The 20,274-nt window shown below is 42.6% G+C and overlaps 1 protein-coding gene across 1 annotated transcript in view; it reads right to left on the bottom strand.

Annotated features, from left to right (window-relative positions):
• WDFY1 (WD repeat and FYVE domain containing 1) overlaps positions 1-20,274 on the bottom strand; it is a 71,079-nt gene that overhangs the window by 39,454 nt on the left and 11,351 nt on the right. The window contains exon 2 of the mRNA XM_003272431.3: positions 4,289-4,356. Coding sequence (XP_003272479.1) covers positions 4,289-4,356 — 68 coding nt within the window. The remainder of the gene's footprint in view (positions 1-4,288; positions 4,357-20,274) is intronic.

A 20,274-nucleotide genomic window follows, 5' to 3' on the forward strand; every position in this document is an offset into this window, starting at 1 on the left:
GCATTAGTTTTAAGCTTCTTTTCAATTTTTTTAATGCCCAACCCTATAACAAACAACATAAATATGTAAAAATCCCTCTTTTGTGTAAAAATTACAAAGTGCTGGGTAACTTTATGAAGCCAAACAACTACAACATTTGAAAAAGAAAAGAAAGGCTTCCTTAGTTTGTTTTGTATTATATAGTAATATCCTGGCTCTCTCCCTAGAAAGGTTTCTAATTGAGATAAGCAATATAAATTTAACGTAGAAGGGGAGGGGTTGGATATAAAGCAAAATAGGAATCATCTTTCAAATCAGTTAGCTTTTTTTTTGTTTTTGAGATGGTGTCTCGCTGTCACTCAGGCTGGAGGGCAGTGGCGCAATCTCAGCTCACTGCAATCTCCGCTACCTGGGTTCAAGCGGTTCTCCTGTCTCAGCCTCCTGAGTAGCTGAGATTACAAGCACCCACCACCACACCAGGCTAATTCTTGTATTTTTAGTACAGACAGGGTTTCACCATGTTGGCCAGGCCAATCTCGAACTCCTGACCTCAAATGATCAGCCTGCCTCGGCTTCCCAAAGTTCTGGGAACACAGGCATGAGCCACCGTGCCCAGCCAACTCAATGAACTTTTAAAAAGCCATCACTGCAGTCCAAAATCAAATGTTTAAAACTTTGGATCACACCAAAGGGCCAAATTCAGCTGACTGCATATTTTGTTAATAAATACTTTTTTTTTTTGGAACATGGTCAGACCTTTTCATTAATGATTGCTTGCATGCTCCATTTATGTATAACTTATGATTGCTCACATGCAACATTTATGTCTTGTTTATGACTGCTTGCATGCTAGGAAGGCAGAATTGAGTAAGTGTCACAGTGATTGGCCCACATAGTCCAAATGTTTACTGTCCGGCCCTTTGCACAAAAAGTGTGTGGACCTACCCATTACTGTGGTGAGAAGCATAGGTTTGGAGGCATAGATGAGCATGGATTGGAATTCCAATGACAAGCAACCAACTTAACCCTTCTAACCTCAGCTTGCTTATTCACAAAATGGTAAAAATATTATCTGCCTTGCATAGCTGTTGTGATGGTTTCATAAAATTATATTACCAAAAAAAGGCATGAAGTACACAGTAAAGATAGAAGCCAAGAGTTACCATTTTTCTTCAGCTAAAGCAGATTCTGAAAGTTATTTTTTATGTGAGGTAATGTTATAGAACATAATTGGACTGCATATAGCAATATACTAAGGCTTGGCTTATTGATCACTCTGTCAAGTCATAGGAAAAAGTTTAAATTGGTGGATATAACCACTAAGACATCCTAAATTGGATAATCTGCAGATAGCTTTTAGAACTAACATGGCATTCTTTTTGTATCCTAAATTTAATTTTGAAATAAAAAGTCATTCTAAAACAGACATGCAGTTATTTCTCACAATTCATTCACTCTGTTTTCTTCTTGTGGTGTACCTGCAGTTTTATCAGCAGATATAGGTACAAATAGAAGCAATAAAGAAGCATCTAGAAGTAACCCACTGAACATGTGCAGATACAAACATGCAGGTGTCGACTACCCACTGCGAAGCTGTGTCTATTCTTTCAAGTTCCTCCTTCCTGAGCTAGAAGCTCCTTCAGGAGGGGACAGTTAAGCCAAGTTAGAAAGGGCTGAAGACAGAGAGATCCACTGCCACTTGCCCGAGATCTAACAGCCAAGAGAGCACACACATTTCTACTGCTAAGGTTTTGGCGTCCTGGGAGAGAAATTCATTACAAAATTGTACTATTTGGGGGAAATGCAAGTCAAGGAGTAACTGAACTAAAAATGGGACAAAATCCGTCTCAGTCTCTGTCTCTATTCTAATGAGCATGAACTTCATGGTTAAGGACTCAGGGAGATTAAGCTATGACCAAAATGCTAATGATGGAGGAAGGGAAGAATGGGAAGCATAAGAGCCATAGTATTACCAAAATTTTCCCCAGTGATGACAAAACATTTCCCAGCACTGATATGCACTCCTCAGGCTGTTGCTACTTCCAGCTCTCAGATCTATCTCTGGGTCACTGGAAAGTAAGGAGTCAGCCTAACAGAAGTCTTTTTGGGAGACTGGGGTGGGTTGGGTAACAGGTGGGCTCAGAGGCCCAGGATGTCCCACCTACCTCTGCCCTGCTGCCAAAATTTCCAAAGTAAATTTATCAGACAGGCTCCATAAGCACCTTCACTAAGACATCGGTTACTTCATATCTCAAGGTGAGAATTTAGTGTGAGAACCAAGGTTATGCATCCACAGTACATGCAAACATGGGTAACGGAAGAGATGCCACTGCTTGGCACAATAAATTATGATCAGGTTTTCAAGAAGTCTTCAAATGTCCTAGGTATTATAAAGCTTTACTGCTCCTTTCATAATAGTTATCTTTATACCAGGGTTCCAAAAGGTCTCTCTCAATTTCACGGAATGACTACCAAGACAGAGAAGCTGGCCAGCCTGCCCAGGCTGTTGGTAGAAGGCAGAAAAATAAAAAATCCTAATAAACTACTAACCTTTTGTGAAAATTATTACAGAACCTAAATGCTGCATGCACAATGAAATATATGTATAAAGGAGAAAGTGCTACCAAAGGAGGAGGTGCCTGAGAGGATGACTCAAGCTGATGAGATGTAGTTTGCTGAATAACTGGCTGCTCTGTCTTTATAACAAACTCCACAGCCCTGGAATACCTCTTAAGAAAGCAGTGGACAGCATCAGCAGCATCTGCAACCACTGTCAAGAGCTCTTCTTTGGAAAACTTGATAATGGTCTTCAGTAACAAACCATCAAGCATGCACTAAAGCCTTTTTTCTTTTCTTAGGGGGGGTCCTCTGTGTATTCAAACCCTTAACTGAGGAAAATCACTCATTAAGGACCAAACCTCAAGGAAATTAGCAGCTATGGAGGCCTCCTGTCCGGCTACTTGGCATAACGGAGTTGACTCCCTGTTTGAACTTCGGTGACATCCAGGCATTCTCTACAGGGCTTTCTTTTCAAGAAAGCTTGAAGAAAAGAAGTGGGAGACAAGGATGGTGATGCTGCTTAGATTCACATGAAGGGCTACAGTTTATGTGTCATCTTATGTCAGTATATCCCAGGGCTGATTTTTTTTGTTTTTGTATGTGTGTGTGTGTTTTTGTTTTGTTTTGTTTTGTTTTTTGAGATGGAGTTTTGCTCTTGTTGCCCAGGCTGGAGTGCAGTGGTGTGATCTCGGCTCACTGCAACCTCTGCTTCCTGGGTTCAAGCGATTCTCCTGCCTCAGCCTCCTGAGTAGCTGGGATTACAGGCATGCGCCACCATGCCTGGCTAATTTTGTATTTTTAATAGAGATGGGGTTTCATCATGTTGGTCAGGCTGGTCTCAAACTCCCAACCTCAGGTGATCCGCCCGCCTAGGCCTCCCAAAGTGCTGCAATTACGGGCATGAGCCACCGCGCCCGGCCTCCAGGGCCGCTTTAAAGTCTCAAAGCAGAAGCTTCATTGTCCAGATTTATTTATAGAACATAACTGACTGCTGAGAAAATTATCTATTTAGAATGCATTGTACCTTGGACCATGTCTCTCAATAGGTCCAGAGGTTTGTGAAAAGGTTGGGCAGTCATGAAGCTATGCAGGGCACAGTCCTTTCTTAGTGTCGATATCAGCTACTACAAAGGACAAAGTTACTACTAACATAAGTTGGCCAAATTAAGACAAAGAAAAATCGAGGGGAACATGTTCATTTTCCTATTTTTTTTTTCAGTTTTGCTCAAGTCTGCTTCAGTTAAGCCATAGACTCAACTTCCTTTGCAAAAGAAAAGGACTTTTCCTGCAGTTTATTACAGCCTGCCAGAGGTATTAGGCAACTAAGAAATTCATTTTGAAATCTAGCAGCAATATTTAATCAGACATTTTGAAACTTATTTATTATTTTTATTTTTTTGAGACAGAGTCTTGCTCTGTCGCCCAGACTGGAGTGCTGTGGAGTGACCTTGAGTCACTGCAACCTCCGCCTCTAGGTTTAAGTGATTCTCCTGCCTCAGCCTCCTGAGTAGCTGGGATTACAGGCACACGCCACCACACTCAGCTAATTTTGTATTTTTAGTAGAGACGGGCTTTCGCCATGTTGGCCAGGCTGGTCTCAAACTCCTGACCTCAGGTGATCCACACACCTTGGCCTCTCAAAATGCTGGGATTACAGGTGTGAGCCACCATACTCAACCGACATTTTGAAATTTAAATCATCAAAAACATTAGAGACATTTCTCTCAAATGGAACAGTTCAGGTACTTACAGGCCATTGTGTGGTAAATGCTGGGCCAATACTGACCACTGTCTCTTTTCAGCCATACCCGGATGGTTCTGTGGAGAAAAGAAAACAAAAAATAGAGTAGTTTTTAGTAATTTTATCTTTTGTGTTCCATGAGAACTTAATTTTTAAAATTTGTTTAATACTATTTCCTAACTGACCTTATAAAATTAACTGGACAAACTGGACAAATATATACATATATGTACACATACGTATATAGTATATAACATATATACAGATACATATATAGCATATCATATATGTACATCATATACGTATACATACTATATATAGTCACATAAAGTATGATGATATAAGGTAAGTTATGCAGTACCTATGAATCAGAATTTCAAATCATTTTAATAATATGAAAATGTTCGGCTGGGCACGGTGGCTCATGCCTGTAATCTCAGCATATTGGGAGGCCAAGGCAGGCAGATCACGAGGTCAGGAGATCAAGACCATCCTGGCTAACACGGTGAAACCCCGTCTCTACTAAAAATACAAAAAACATTTAGCCGGGCATGGTGGCGGGCGCCTGTAGTCCCAGCTACTCGGGAGGCTGAGGCAGGAGAATGGCATGAACCTGGGAGGCGGAGCTTGCAGTGAGCCGAGATCGCACCACTGCACTCCAGCCTGGGCTACAGAGCGAGACTCCGTCTCAAAAAAAAAAAAAAGAAAAAGAAAATGTTCATTACATAATGACATAGAAATTAAACAGAACTGTTAACTGCTTTTCTTGGTAAAAACAAATTGTGTGCACTTGGTAGTAGACCGTCTGGGCCGAGAGGAAGGCGGTGGCTGTGAGTAGGAAGAGGCTCATGGAGGAGTGCCACGGAGAGGGGTGCCACGCACACCGGGAGCACACAGCAGGCTCGGGCTTGGGCATGGCAATTCTGCCTTCTGCACCCTGGAGGAAATCATTCCACATCGCATCTCTGGGGCCCTCTTTCACCGGAACACGCACAGGGCGATGAGGAAATCCTGTGCACATGCAGGAAAATGACAAACGACCAAAGTAGCCAAAGTTTAATATTCAGGTTTATGACCTCAGAGAAACAATGGGAGCCCTGCGGTTCCTGCTCCTGCATTCTCAGCGCCTCTGGGTGCCAGGCCTCTCCATCTCCTGCATCCCGAGGATGCCGGGGACTCCGTGGGTGATCGCCCTGCTCTGCCTCTGTAGTTACTCATAACAAGCTTGTTGTCCCCACTGCCAACTCTGTGACAATCACTTTTATATTTCTCATTCATTCATTTATTTATTTATGAGACAGAGTCTCGCTCTGCCACCCAGGTTGGAGTGCAGTGGCACGATCTCAGCTCACTGCAACCTCCACCACCCGGGTTCAAGGGATTCTCCTGCCTCAGCCTCTCAAGTAGCTGGGATTACAGGTGCACGCCACCACGCCCAGCTAATTTTTGTATTTTTAGTAGAGATGGGGTTTCATCATGTTGGCCAGGCTGGTCACGAACTCCTGACCTCAAGTGATCTGCCTGCCTTGGCCTTCCAAAGTGCTGGGATTACAGGCGTGAGTCATTTTTTAAGACGCAGTCTCACTCTGTGGCCCAGGCTGGAGTGCAGTGGTGCAATCACGGCTCATAGCAGCCTTGACTTCCCAGGCTCAAGCAATCCTCCCACCTCAGGACCCCAAGGTGCTGGTATTGGAGGCATGAGCCACCACACCTGACCCATTTTTGTATTTCTAACGGGGCAATGTAGATTCTGGCATAAGTAGGAGCTGAATAAATGTTTACACCCTTAATCTAAAATACATGAAGCCTAAATATTGATACTATATGTTTCCAGTTTTGAGGCCAAGACAAGTAAAACTGGGTGGTGGGATGCATAGGCAGCGTGTCCTGGAGGCAGTGTCCTCCCTGACCCTTGAGACCAGGGAGACCCTCACACACCCTGACCACAGCACTTCCCAGGAGGTTCATCCACTCTCTCCTCGACGCAGTGCCAATTACCACAAGGCCTGCAAGCCAGACCCATGCAAGCACAAGGCAGAAACCATTTGTTTGTGGCAATGAAGGGCATGATAGGACTTTCATCAGGGAGTACCACCTGAGTCCCCGTGTCCTCATTCACACTGGAGGAAAGCTGTGCAGCTGGTGGCTATAAGCAAAAATTCAACACAAAATCAAACTTGAAGAAATATCTTCAACACAAACATGAAAATGCATAAAGACAACAGGTATGTGATTTGAAGGCTGTCAGAAGATCTTTAAGAAGCATCAGCAGCTGGACATCTACCAGGGCCAGCACGCCAGTGACCCGCTGCTCAAGTGTTCCCCGGGGAGATCAGGAAGCACCCATCGCACCCAGCAGGCTGGGCCCACGCGGCCAGGCCCATGAGGGCTGCACAGTATATGGCAAAGGGATGTTCCTTGGTGGCCAGAACATAGAACTTTTGAAACGTGAGAGAAACTCCTAAGAAGGAAATATTAATAACATGTGCAGTATGCCAGAACACATTTACATGGAAAGATGATTTTCAGCAGCACATGAAAACACATCCAAGAAAGGGACATGGGTCGCTGTCCAAGAGAAGACCAGAGGGGAACCTGCACAGCTGTATGTAACCTTCAGAGCCACAGTCTCCTTTCAGGAGTAAGAGTGCCCTGTTGTGTGTGAACACGCTGGCTGTGGGAAGCCTTGCAATAAAACAAAGTCTCACCAGGCATGGCTGATGCAGGATCCTGACAAGAAAATGGAGCTCGAAGTAAAACCATCTCTTGAAAAATGGAGTTTGGCCCTTGCCTCAGTGGATGCATCCCTCCTCAAGGGAAAAAGATGGGCAAGGCTTATCTTTGCTTAAAACAGAGAACGGCTGAACCGTACGGAAGACAAGGTACTCTCAACAGTGGCTATCCTCGCCTTCAGCTAAGCATCACATCGCTTTGTTTACAGGACTGCGGACCAGTGGGCCTGGTTACCTTCCCTCAGAAGTCTGTTTTTCTTTATTAAAATCACTGATGTAGAACAGCAACAAAAAATACAAGTCAAACTGGTCAGAGACCAGAGAGACAATCAGAATAGTGGTTGCTTCTGGGGTAAGAGGAGGACTGAATGCAATCAGAAGAGAGAAAACTTTCTAGGGAATGGCAAGGCTCCAGGTGTTGGTAACCATGGGTATATGTATTTGTTAGAAGCTGTCCAACTCTACCCAAGATCTGTACACACTATTATATATGATTAAAAGTAAAACTAGTAGTTGGTCTTTATTTATCCAAACAAATAAAGATGACCTAGCCACAGTGAGATTAATGCTATTCTGTGTGTGAACTGGATAGAAACAAGCCTTAGGGCTAACACAACTGGATCAATCCTCTAGATCCACCAACCAATTGACAGGAAATACAGAGGACATGGGAACATATTGAGCACCATTCAGCAAAGTCAAGACTGTGGGAAACTCCACAGAGAAATGACTCACTTTCCTCTACAAATAACTTGCAAGGGAAAAAAAAATAGAAAGGAAGGACAAACCTATGATTAAAGAGATTTTAGAGGTCTATCCAGCAATTAAAATATGTAGACTTACTTAAATCCTAATTCAAACTAAAAGATAGATATAGATATTTGAGGATATTTTAAAGATTTTTTTTTTTTTTTTTTGGACAGGGTTTCGCTCCGTCACCCAGGGTGGAGTGCAGTGGTGTGATCATAGCTCGCTGAAGCCTGGAACTCCTGGGCTCAAGTGATCCTCTCACCTCAGCCTCCTGAGCAGCTAGGACTACAGGCATGTACCACCACACCTGGCTGTTGCTCATTCCTTTGGGTGTGTTAATGGTGTCGCTGTTTGTTTTTTAAGAAGTAAACAATAATTCCTATATATCACATTTGCCATCCTCATTTGTCATCCTCAGCGTGACTACCACAGTCTAGGTCCCATCTTTCACACAGCAGTAGGCCTGCTCTCACAAGAGTAGTGGACTCTTGCCTCCCTCCGCTCCATCTCCAGTGTCCTGATCCCCAGCTACCTCTTCCCAAGGAGTCGCCTGGATCACAGTGCTCCTATGCTCAGAACCCACCAGTGGTTATCTCAAATCCAGATTCAACGGACAACCTTAGCGCCTATGACTCCCCATCCCAGAGCCTGCATCCCAGTGAGCTGTCATCCTCACGTTCCCTGAATACATCCAGCTCAGGTTATGCCCTAAATCCGCCTTCCTCCCCACCCTACTAAGAACTCTTCTCTCCAGACAGTGTTTTCTGAGCAGATCACAGGATGGATGCCATTTCGGCATAACTTCCTCATCTAAAAGAATCAGTGAATGCTTCTATCCAATGATGATCCTTAGACATGAACGACCAATATATTATTGCAGTGTGTTGACTATATTCCATATTACTTCAATCAGAATGTTTATGGATACATTCCGACATAAGGGATGAAGCCAAAACCACTGAAATAAACAAGAGGCCAACTTCCTGCTAAGCATTAACTCTGTTCAAGGATTCTCCTCCACGTCCAAACACATGGTGACAAAGGCCAAGGCACCTGGAGATCAAGGATTCAGGTAGCACCACTTCACACTCACAGGCTGCATTCGTACAATCACAAAGTAAACCTGCCAGCTGCATGTGTGTTCGGGTTTTTTAGGTCAAAGGAAGAATAGAATGCTGACATGTTCTAAAACTCTTCAAATCAATCCCAGCATCTTAGGTCACGAATGTGTAGGTGGCTCAAAGGATCTAGTGGCATGTGCTCTTCCTCAGTGCTCGGGGAAAGAAGGGCACAATTCAGAAATCAAAGAACTCTGCTGGGAGGAGAAAATCTTAAAGGTTGTCTCTTCCAACCAAGTATTTAACCTGGAAAAGTCTAATGTAAATTTCATACAGCTTTAGAATACTTAAACTGGCCCAAAGTCAAAATGGAACCTACTTAAGACTCCAGCATTTTGAACACAGTATTACTTCCTTTGGAAGACAAACATCAGCATATAGTTTTGTTGGCACAAATTGGAACCATGCTAGGACCCATCTAATAAACTAGGAAATTGTCAAGACTTCCACGATCTCTTAGGCTTTTTGTTTGAAAACTGTTGGTCACATCCCAGCTGAGAGAAGGCCCTCCTTGTCTGGGAATCAGGTTCCAAATGAGGCAACTGGCCTGGATGGTTGGCGCTACCTTTGTCTTCACACCTTCATCTGGCATTCCCTTCCATCTCTTCTCAAACCAGACCCTTCCTCTTCCAAGATTAAATCAAACCAAAGTTTAACCCTTAACACTATTGTACCCCAAGAACCTATTAAACAGAGATGCTCATTTCTATGAGTAATATACGAATGTATTTTGTATTATGTCCAGAATATTTACCAAATGGTTGTAAAAATAGTTTTAAGTTGGGCCACATATTTAAAATACAACAAATTCCAGACTAAAAAATTACTATCCAGTAAACTGGAAGTAAAATCTACTATTCAGTAAGTTGAAAGCAACATAATAATAGTTTAGTAATATTTACAGGAGCAAACTATTTCAAAGTCTAAGATAATATTAATAAAACTGTAATCCCAGCACTTTGGGAGGCCGAGGCGGGTGGATCACGAGGTCAGGAGATCGGGACCATCCTGGCTAACACGGTGAAATCCTGTCTCTACTAAAAATACAAAAAATTAGCTGGGCGTGGTGGCGGGCACCTGTATTCCCAGCTACTCGGGAGGCTGAGGCAGGAGAATGGCATGAACCTGGGAGGCGGAGCTTGCAGTGAGCCGAGATCGCGCCACTGCACTCCAGCCTGGGCAACAGAGCGAGACTCCATCTCAAAAAATAAATAAATAAATAAGCCATCTAATCACTAAAGTGTCAAGATCAGATGGTATTATTTTTTGTATAAATCACAATATTTTCTGTCTAGATTGAATGTCTAAACCACTCTCTCCACTAAGATAAAACGGCTTATGTTTTCCTTTAATATTTTGACAATTTTACACCCACATAAACTCATCTTATGTTTTTCCTGCTGCTTATTCTGCCCATTTTTCTAATGGCTGGATTTTCTTTTATATTCCAGGACCACATCAATCTGGACAAAAGAAATCTTTCCTTAAAACCACAACCTTAGAAACGTGTTCATTCTTTTCCAAGCTCTATTTTTAAGTTATTTTAAAACAATAGTCTGATATTTTTCCAAAGGATCCTTAGAAAGGAAATGTGTCATTGTTTTCAGAGCCTAATAAATCTTTTCCAACCTTCTCCATGCTACCATTCCTGTGGAGGGCTTCTACCATCTATCTCCTCTGCACTTTTAATTAGAGAAGCAAGGACTTGCATATAGCTGCAATATCTTCCAGGAACAGATGAGAAAAGGTATCTCCACGTATGACTATGTTATACATATATAACTTACAGGGTATGCACACCACTACCATCACTTTATTTATTAAACAGAGTCTCACTCCATCACCCAGGCTGGAGCGGTATGGCATGAGCTCAGCTCACTGTAACCTCTGCCTCCCGGGTTCAAGCGATTCTCATGCCTCAGCCTCCCGAGCAGCTGAGATTACAGGCATGTGTCACCATGCCTGGCTAATTTTTGTATTTTTAGTACAGACAGGGTTTCACCATGTTGGCCAGGCTGGTCTTGGACTCCTGGCCTCAAGTGATCTGCCCACCTCAGCCTCCCAAAGTGCTGGGATTACAGGTGTGAGCCACTGCACCTGGCCCCATCACTTTATTTGTTTATCATTGTTCAGCACTGTAGATGATTCATTTATTTTCCAAGTAAATAAAATTCCAAAATTGATTCTTTTTTATGCTAAATATTTCAGATTAAAATGTTTTTAAAATGTACTGCTGTGCAGGGAAAGCAAAGAAACAACTCAAAACAATAACAAAATGCCACTTCTAGGGCTCTCATACTTCTTTGTCAGAACTGTAAATTAGAACTAACTATTTGGCAAGAATTTTGCTCCAATATAGAGAGAAACAAATACACCTGCCCAATAATAATGACAACACCACTAATGATAAACTGTGATTAAGGAATTCCAGGCTTGGAAATTGGTTCTATAGAAATTATTTAATAGAATAAAAAAAGAACTACAAATTTAAAAAGCTTCATGTACCTTACCCATGGAGTAAAAATGGGGAAAATATGTTAAAGAATGAAATGGGTTAATGATAGAGTAATTCAATAGCTTATATAATCATTACAAATAGTTATGAAGACCTGGACCCCCAATAAAATGTTTATGAAATGGCCAGCTTTTTTGTTCCTAAAAAAAAAAAAAAAGCATAACACAGAGATTATTATAACCCTCAGAGATATTGCAGGTTTATCACAATAAAGCAAATGTCGCAACAAAGTGCGTCACATAAATTTTTGGTTTCCCATATGCAAGTTGTAGTTACACTATAGTCTGTTAAGTGTGCAGTAGCACTACGTCTAAAAATCAATGCACGTACCTTAATTTTAAAATACTTTATTGCTAAAAAAAAAACTTAACGATCATCTGAACCTTCAGCGAGGGGTAATCATTTTGCCAGTGGAGGGTCCTGCCTCAATGTTGATGCTGCTGATCCGTCAGGATGGTCGTTGATGAAGGTTGGCACGGCTGTGGCAACTTCTTAAAATAAGACAACCATAAAGTTTGTTGCATCGATTGACTCTTCCTTTCCCAAAAGACTTCTCTGCAGTATGCAATGCAATTTAATAGCATTTTACCCACAATAGAACTTCTTTCAAAATTGGAGTCAATCTTCCCCATGCCTGCTGCTCCTCCATCTACTAAGTTTATGGACTATTCTAAATCTTTTGCTGCCATTTCAACAATGTTCACAGCATCTTCATTAGATGTCGATTCCATCTCAAGAAACCACTTTCTTCGCTCATCCATATGAAACTCTTTATACATTCAGCTTTTATCATGAGATTACAACAATTCAGTCACATCTACATGCTCCACTTCTAATTCTAATTCTCTTGCTATTTCCACATCTGCAGTTACTGAAGGCTGGAACCCCTCAAAGTTCCATGAGGGCTGGAATCAACTTCTTCCAAATTCCTATTAATACCGACAGTTTAACCTTCTCTCAAGAATCATGAATGTTCTTAATGGCATCAAGAATGGTGAATCCTTTCCAGAAGGTTTTCAACTTACTTTGCCCAGATCTATCAGAGGCACTATCTACAGCAGTTATAGCGTTATAAAAAAATTTTTTTTTTGAGACAGGGTCTCCTTTGGTTACTCAGGCTGGAGTGCAGTAGCACAATCAACACTCACTGCAACCTATGCCTCCCAGGCTCCAGGGATCCTCCCACCTCAGGTTCCCCAGTAACTGGGACTAAAGGCACACACCACGACACCTGGCTAACTTTTTTAAGGCTTTTATAGAGATAAAGTCTCATTATACTGCCCAGGCTGGTCACAAACTCCTGGGCTCAAGTGATCCTGCCACCTCAGCCTCCCAAAGTGCTAAGATTACAAGCATGAGCCAGTATGCCTAGCAAAAGTGTATTTTTTTAAATCATAAAACTTGAAAGTTGAAATTACTCCTTGATCCATGAGCTACAGAATGAGTGTTGTATTAGCAGGCATGAAAAACAACATTAATCTCATGGTATGTCTCCATCCTCAGAGTTCTTGGGTGACTAGGTGCATTTTCAACAAGCAAATACATATACATTTACATATATATATGTGTGTGTATTTTATATATATACAAATGTGTGTGTGTGTGTGTGTGTATATATATATATATATATATATGTGTGTATTTTTGAGACAGAGTCTCACTCCATCACCCAGGCTGGAGTGCAGTGGCACGATCTCAGCTCACTGAAACCTCTGCCTCCTAGGCTCAAGCGATTCTCATGCTTCAGCCTCCTGAGCAGCTGGACTTACAGATGTGCAACACCGTGCCTGGCTAATTTTTGTATTTTTAGTAGAGCCGGGGTTTTGCTGTGTTGGCCAGGCTGGTGTCAAACTCCTGACCTCAAGTGATCTGTCTGCTTCGGCCTCCCAAAGTGCTGGTATTACAGGTGTGAGCCACCGTTCCCGGCCAATAAGCAATAATATTTTGAAAGGAATCTTTTTTTCTGAGCAGTAGGTCTCAACAATGGGCCTAAAATATTCAGTAAACCATGCTGTCAACAGACATGTTGTCATCCAGGCTTTGTTGTTCCATTTACAGAGCAGATAGCAAAGTAGATTTAACGTAATTCTTAATGGTCTTAGGATTTTGGGAATGGTTAATGAGCAATGACTTCAACTTAAAGTTACCAGCTGCCATTAGCCACAGGAAGAAAGTCAACCTATCTTTTGGAGCTTTGAAGCCAGGCACTGACTTCTCTAGCTATTAAAGTCCTAGATGGCATCTTCTTCCAAAAGAATTGTTTGGTCTACACTGAAAATCTATTGTTTAATGTAGTTGCTTTCACCAATTATCTTAGCTAGATCTTCTGGATAACTTGCTGCAGCTTCTACATTAGCACTTGATGCTTCACTTTGTACTTTTATGTTATGTAGACTGCTTCTTTCCTTAAACCTAATGTGCCAATTCTGCTAGCTTCAAACTTTTCTTCTGTAGCTTCCTCACCCCTCTCAGGCGTCATAAAATCGAAGAGGATTAAGGCCTTGCTCTGGATGAGGCTTTGGCTTAAGAGAATATTGTGGCTGGTCTGATCTTCTATTCAGATCACTAAACCTTTCTCCATATCATCAATAAGGCTGTTTTGCTTTCTTATTCATGTTTTCACTAGATTAACACTTTTAATTTCCTTCAAGAACTTTTCATTTGCATTCATAACTTGGCTGTTTGGTGCAAGAGGCCTAGCTTTCGGTCTGTCTCAGCTTTTGATATGCCTTCCTCACTAAGCTTAATCATTTCTAACATTTGATTTAAAGTTAGAGACATGTGACTCTTCCTTTCACTTGAACACTCAGAGGCTACTATAAGGTTATTCACTGGCCTAATTTCAATATTGTTATGTCTCAGGGAATAAGGAGGCCTGAGGGGAGAGGGGGAAAGGGAGGGAGGGAGGGAAGGAGGGAGGAAGGGAGAGAGACAGAGACAGACAGACATAGGGTAACAGCCAGTTGATGGAGTATTCAGATCACACACACTATCATTTAAGTTTGCCATCTTATGTGGGCACAGTTTGTGGCTCCCCAAAACGATTACAGTAGTAATATCAAAGATCACTGAACACAGACCACCACAACAGATATAATAATAAAGTTTGGAATATTGCAAGAATTACCAAAATGTGACACAGAGACACAAAGTAAGGATGATGTATTGGAAAAATGGCACAGATAGACTTGCCTGATGCATGGCTGCCATGAACCTTCAATGCGTACAAAATACAGTATCTGAGAAGCACAATAAAACAAGGTATGCTTGTATCAAATCATATAACTAAATTATGCATCCACACTATATCAGGCTGGGTAGGGCAGGTAGGGAGGCTGATAAGGGACAGGAGAAGGGGAGGAGAAGAGAACCCACCTCCAAGGCAGACAATATCTTGGGCTCCTTGTGAGAACCCCAGAGAAGAGATGCGGAGGCTGAGTTCTGGCAGAACAGCAGGGTACCTGCTGACCTCCCCAGTGAGCCACAATTAAACACTTTGCGCAATGAGCCTTGAGGCACTTAGGGACTTATTTTGTCTGATTTTCAAGAGTGGCTACCTAAAATTCTACATGTAAAAATGTTCCACTCCCTAAGAGTCTATCCTTTAAATTGCTGTCCCCACCAAAAGCAAAAACAGAAGTCATTAGAATCAGAAACAAATTCAAATATAGTGGCACGACTTTCCTTTTTTCAGTAAGGCAGATACCAGAGGCTTCAGTTGTCCATTACTGAGGACGCTCACCCTGGCCTATGCTGGCCTTCAACATGAACTTGTGCCTTGGGTCAGGCTTGGGATTCTGGAGCACCATCTGCCCCCAGTGAGTCTATTAGGGGATTCGACATGTCTGCAGACGTTATTGCAGGGGGGTGAGAGGGCCCCAGGACCAAAAAGGAGACATGGACCTGGACACCAGACTAGAGGTGCCTGGGTAGCTGGGGGCCTTGATAGCTCCATTCCCAAAGAAGCAGTGAGCACAAGGCAGAGCCAGCAGAGCTGGCAAAGACATCAGATGCAGAAGGACAGTGAAGGAGAAGATGCTCCCAAAAGGCACCTAGCTCTTGGGCCTGAAAGTTACAAGGCAATAAACTATGCCTCTCCATCAACATGTGTCCCCGTCTAACTTTTTTTTTTCCTTTCTGTTTTTTTTTTTTTTTTTTTTTTTTGAGACAGAGTTTTGCTCTTTATGCCCAGGCTGGAGTGCGATGGTGCGATCTCTTCTCACTGCAACCTCCACCTCCCGGGTTCAAGCGATTCTCCTGCCTCAGCCCTGCTAGTAGCTGGGATTACAGGCACCCGCCACCATGCCCAGCTAATTTTTGTATTTTTAGTAGAGATGGGGTTTCACCATGTTGGTCAGGCTGGTCTTAAACTCCTGACCTCAGGTGATCCGCCCACCTTGACCTCCCAAAGTGCTGGGATTACAGGCGTGAGCCATTGCGCCCCGACTCCTGCTTAACTTCCTGCAAGCTCACAACACTGAACTGTTGTGGCACACACAAGGCTACTTCCTGCATTCTAGACACACATCAAGATTCATGAAAAGCAACTCTGTGATTTCCCACCTCCCTGAACTTCCCTCCACCACCTTCTCTAAAAAAAAAAAGTTAAAAAAAATAAAGATTCATGAAAAGCTTGTGGTCTGTTGAGAACAAGGTGCCACATCCTGATGGCAGGGATGACAGGCGCTTCTGCCTTCATTTTACACTTAAGGAAGCAGAAGCAAGGAGAGATACGACCTGAAAATCACACAAACCAACAGCAGCACTGCATCAGACTGACTTCAGTTAGTAGCTTGACCAACTTCCTTTCTCTCTTATCAGAAGATGGTGAAAGTTCATCTTTCAAAACATTACCAAAGTAAACAATTCAAAGCAAAGCAGCTTTATGTGGTAAGTAAGTAAAACTTTTTTAAAGGCTTTTTAGAAATCCACACTTTATCCTCCAAAGCAGTTACTCCTAAACAATAAGGAAACAAGAAGCATTAAATTACTTTTTCCCCCCAAATAAATCAGAGTACGGAAAAGTTCAGGTCTAACTTCAAAGCTCACTTGGTTCAAAGAAATACTGACCTCTGTGCTAAACAGGAGTGGTGATTCCAACAAAGTCTCTCACTACCTCCAGCTCTAGATTTAGCCCAATCCAGCTACAGCGTGCGATATAGTATGTAAGTGCCTGTGGTGAAACAATTTAAAAAACAATGTGCTCAATTCTTTACTCCTCCCTGTATCCATGCTCCTTACAATCAGCCATTTTGCAGTTCTTTCCATCAAGAGATGGAATATATTTCTCTGAGCCTTGTTTTTGTTTTGAGACGGAGTCCGGTTCTGTCACCCAGGCTGCAGTGCAATGGCTTGATCTCGGCTCACTGCAACCTCTGCCTCCCGGATTCAGGCGATGATTCTCTTGCCTCAGCCTCCTGAGTAGCTCGGATTACAGGCATGTGCCACCACGCCAGGCTAAGTTTGTGTATTTTTAGTAGAGACGGGGTTTCACCATGTTGACCCGGCTGGTCTCGAATTCCTGACCTCACGTGATCCGCCCTCCTTGGCCTCCCAGGCATGAACTACCGCGCCTTGCCTATTTCTCTGAGCCTTGAATATGGGTTGGCTAGTGATGCTATGTTCAAAAGAATGTGGCTGAATGGGGTGCCAGTACTGGGTCCAGAGGCCTGGTTTGCTCTCACTCTGTGTCTTGGAAGACTGCCACGTCACATGAACCACAGGGGCCAGCCTACCAGAGGACAAATGACGACATGGGAGAGAGCTCAACTGTCCCAGCTGAAGCCATCCTCCACCCGCCTGTAGCAGGCTCACTCCCAGGCATGAGAGAGTCCAGCTAAGCTCAGCAGAGCTGGCCCACGGCTGGCCACAAGCATGAGTGAGCCTGGCTGAGGCCAGAAGCACTGCCTAGTTGACCCGTAGGCTCATGAACAATGACAAATCCCTGCTGTTTTAAGCCACTGGGTTTTGAGGTAGTTTGTTATGTAGCACGAGCTAACTGACACCATGCTTTCTGTTCCAAATAAATAATATACCTTGAAGAATCGTAGGAATCTGAGGTTAAAATTAAAAATAAAAAGCATTTGGCATTTATTGAATGCCAAGGATTTCCAAGTAGACAGTACAAATAACTCCATTTCAACTCTTAATTGAAATATAGGATTCCCATTTTGCACAAGTGCTAATTTGAATCCTTAAAAATGGACCCAGTCACTGGAAGTACAAAATAAAGTTATTACTCTTAAATATCATATAGTAATTGTTTGTCATCCTATCTACCAAAGATAAAACTTCTGTATGCTTTACCTTCCTATAGTAGATATATGAGAAGTGGAGTTATAACCACAGTTATGATTAAGAATAAAGTGTTTATTCCAGGGAGATTAATCTTTGATCTGCTGAAAGATATGCCTGATGATCATAATAAGTAGAAGGATTCCTTTTTATTTCTTCTACTGTTAAACTCTATCAAAGAGCTAATTAAAAACAAGGTTAAAATACACTTAAGGGAATCACTAAGTCTCGAAAGCCTAATCTATTTAAGCCAGGATACAGCAGGAGCAAAGAGATTCAAGGTAAGATTTTTTCCTCTGAAAAGCACTGGCTCACAAACCAGGAGGCATCTTGCAGGACTCATTAATATTTTTCTTTTCTTTTTTTTTTTTTTTTTTTTGAGACAGAGTCTTGCTCTGTTGCACAGGTTGGAGGCAGTGGCGTGATCTCAGCCCACTGCAGCCTCTGCCTCCCAGGTTCAAGCAATTCTCTTGCCTCAGCTTCCCAAGTAGCTGGGACTACAGGCGTGCACTACCACACCCAGCTAATTTTTGTATTTTTAGTAGAGATAGGGTTTCGCCATGTTGGCCAGGCTGGTCTTGAACTCCTGGCCTCAAGTGGTCCACCTACCTCGGCCTCCCAAAGTGCTGGCATTACAGGTGTGAGCCACTGCACCTGGCCTAATATTTATTTTCCCCCGTACCAGAAAGGGCACTGGAAATATTTTTAAACCTGTAATTCCATAAGGATATACATTTGGGTTCAATACATATTTTCTAGTATGTATTACCAGTATGGGTACCTCTTTTTTTTTTTTTTTTTTTTTGAGACGACGTCTCGCTCTGTCACCCAGGCTGGAGTGCAGTGGCGCGATCTTGGCTCACTGCAAGCTCCGCCTCCCAGGTTCATGCCATTCTCCTGCCTCAGCCTCCCGAGTAGCTGGGACTACAGGCACCTGCCACCATGCCTGCCTAATTTTTTGTATTTTTAGTAGAGACAGGATTTCACCGTGTTAGCCAGGATGGTCTCGATCTCCTGACCTTGTGATCCGCCTGCCTCGGCCTCCCAAAGTGCTGGGATTACAGGTGTGAGCCACTGTGCCGGGTCGATTACCTTGAAATTGACGTCCACACTTTAATAAGCAGATTCAACTAGCACATAATTATTTCTATAAAATCACGCCAAGTTCTACCTGGCCTGAAACAGCAACATCTCTAAAACTGATTATCTTTTTTAAACTTTCTCAAAAACACACCCTAATCACTCCAAAAACAGCTAAATTAAAGCAATTTAACCATCTTTAAATTCTAAACTGATGAAAAGAGATCATTCGATTAATCATTTTAAAAGGACATACTATATGTTACAAATTAAGCCCAAGGTCCTGATTTCTTTTAAACTCTGGGCAAACAGTAATTCTGAGAAAATCTGATTTTCTGGTCATTCTTAGGGATGCTGATACTATTTCAAATCTTGGTAAATCTGTGAACATTTCTGTCACCTATAGCAAAGGATATTTTTTCCTAGTCTGACAGTACTTCCAGGGGATACAGGAAAAAAAAAAAGTGTACTTCTGGCATGCTAGATGGTTTCTATAACATTAAGACGTTTGCCTGAAAGGGGGAAGGAACAACACAGCCATCAGTGCCACCTGTTTTTATCGAATAAATAGCAATTTCCTTCCAACGAGTCTCCGGAATTCTGCCCTGTTCATTCTTGCTGCAAAAAGAAGTCTTTCTCCTTTGGTAACAGGGAGAGAAAATGTTAGATTGTTATTGAATTTATTCTCTAAATTAAAAGGCAGAGAAACCAGCCTCATTTTGTAGAGGAGAATTAGATTGGCTGAGAAAAACAGAAATTTCCATCCCCTCCCACAATCTAGGAGAGGAATTACTGGACAGCTTCAAGGGTCTGTGACCAAGAATTAGACTGCTGATGTCACCACAGGCAGATTTTATCCAGGGAGGAAGCCACTGGGTGGCCCCAGCATTTGCACCCCCTTTAAATAAATACCACCCTTCCAGAAGCCAGATTGGCTGAAAACCTGCAGATTTTTTTTTTTTTACTCCAAACCATTCTTGCTGTAATCTTTTCACTGTTAGCACAAAAATAATTTTTTGTGATCCTTGTGCCATCAAGAAGGCTAAAAACTAATCACTGAAGAGCAGGAATAATCTAGACAGGCTGGAGTCCATGAAGCATCTAGGCAACACTTTCTTACATTACAAAAAGTCTGGCCAGGCACAGTGGCTCAGACCTGTAATCCCAGTACTTTGGGAGGCCAAGGGGGGAGGATCACTTGAGCCTAGGGGCTTGAGACCAGCCTGGCAACAGCAAGACCCTGTCTCTACAAAAAATAAAAATAAATTAGCTGGGCATGGTGGCACGTTTGTTATCCCAGCTACTTGGCAGACTGAGGCTGGAGGATCGCTTGAGCCCACGAGTTTGAGACCAGCCTGGACAACATAGTGAGACCCCCATCTCTACAAAAAAAAAAAAATGAAAAATTAGTAAGGAGTGGTGGTGCATGTCTGTGGTCTCAAACTCAGGAGGCTGAGGTGGGAGGATTGTTTGAGCCCAGGAGGTGGAGGCTACAGTGAGCTCTGA

Source organism: Nomascus leucogenys, chromosome 22a (assembly GCF_006542625.1).
Source record: "Nomascus leucogenys isolate Asia chromosome 22a, Asia_NLE_v1, whole genome shotgun sequence".
Classification (NCBI taxonomy): Eukaryota; Metazoa; Chordata; class Mammalia; order Primates; family Hylobatidae; genus Nomascus; species Nomascus leucogenys.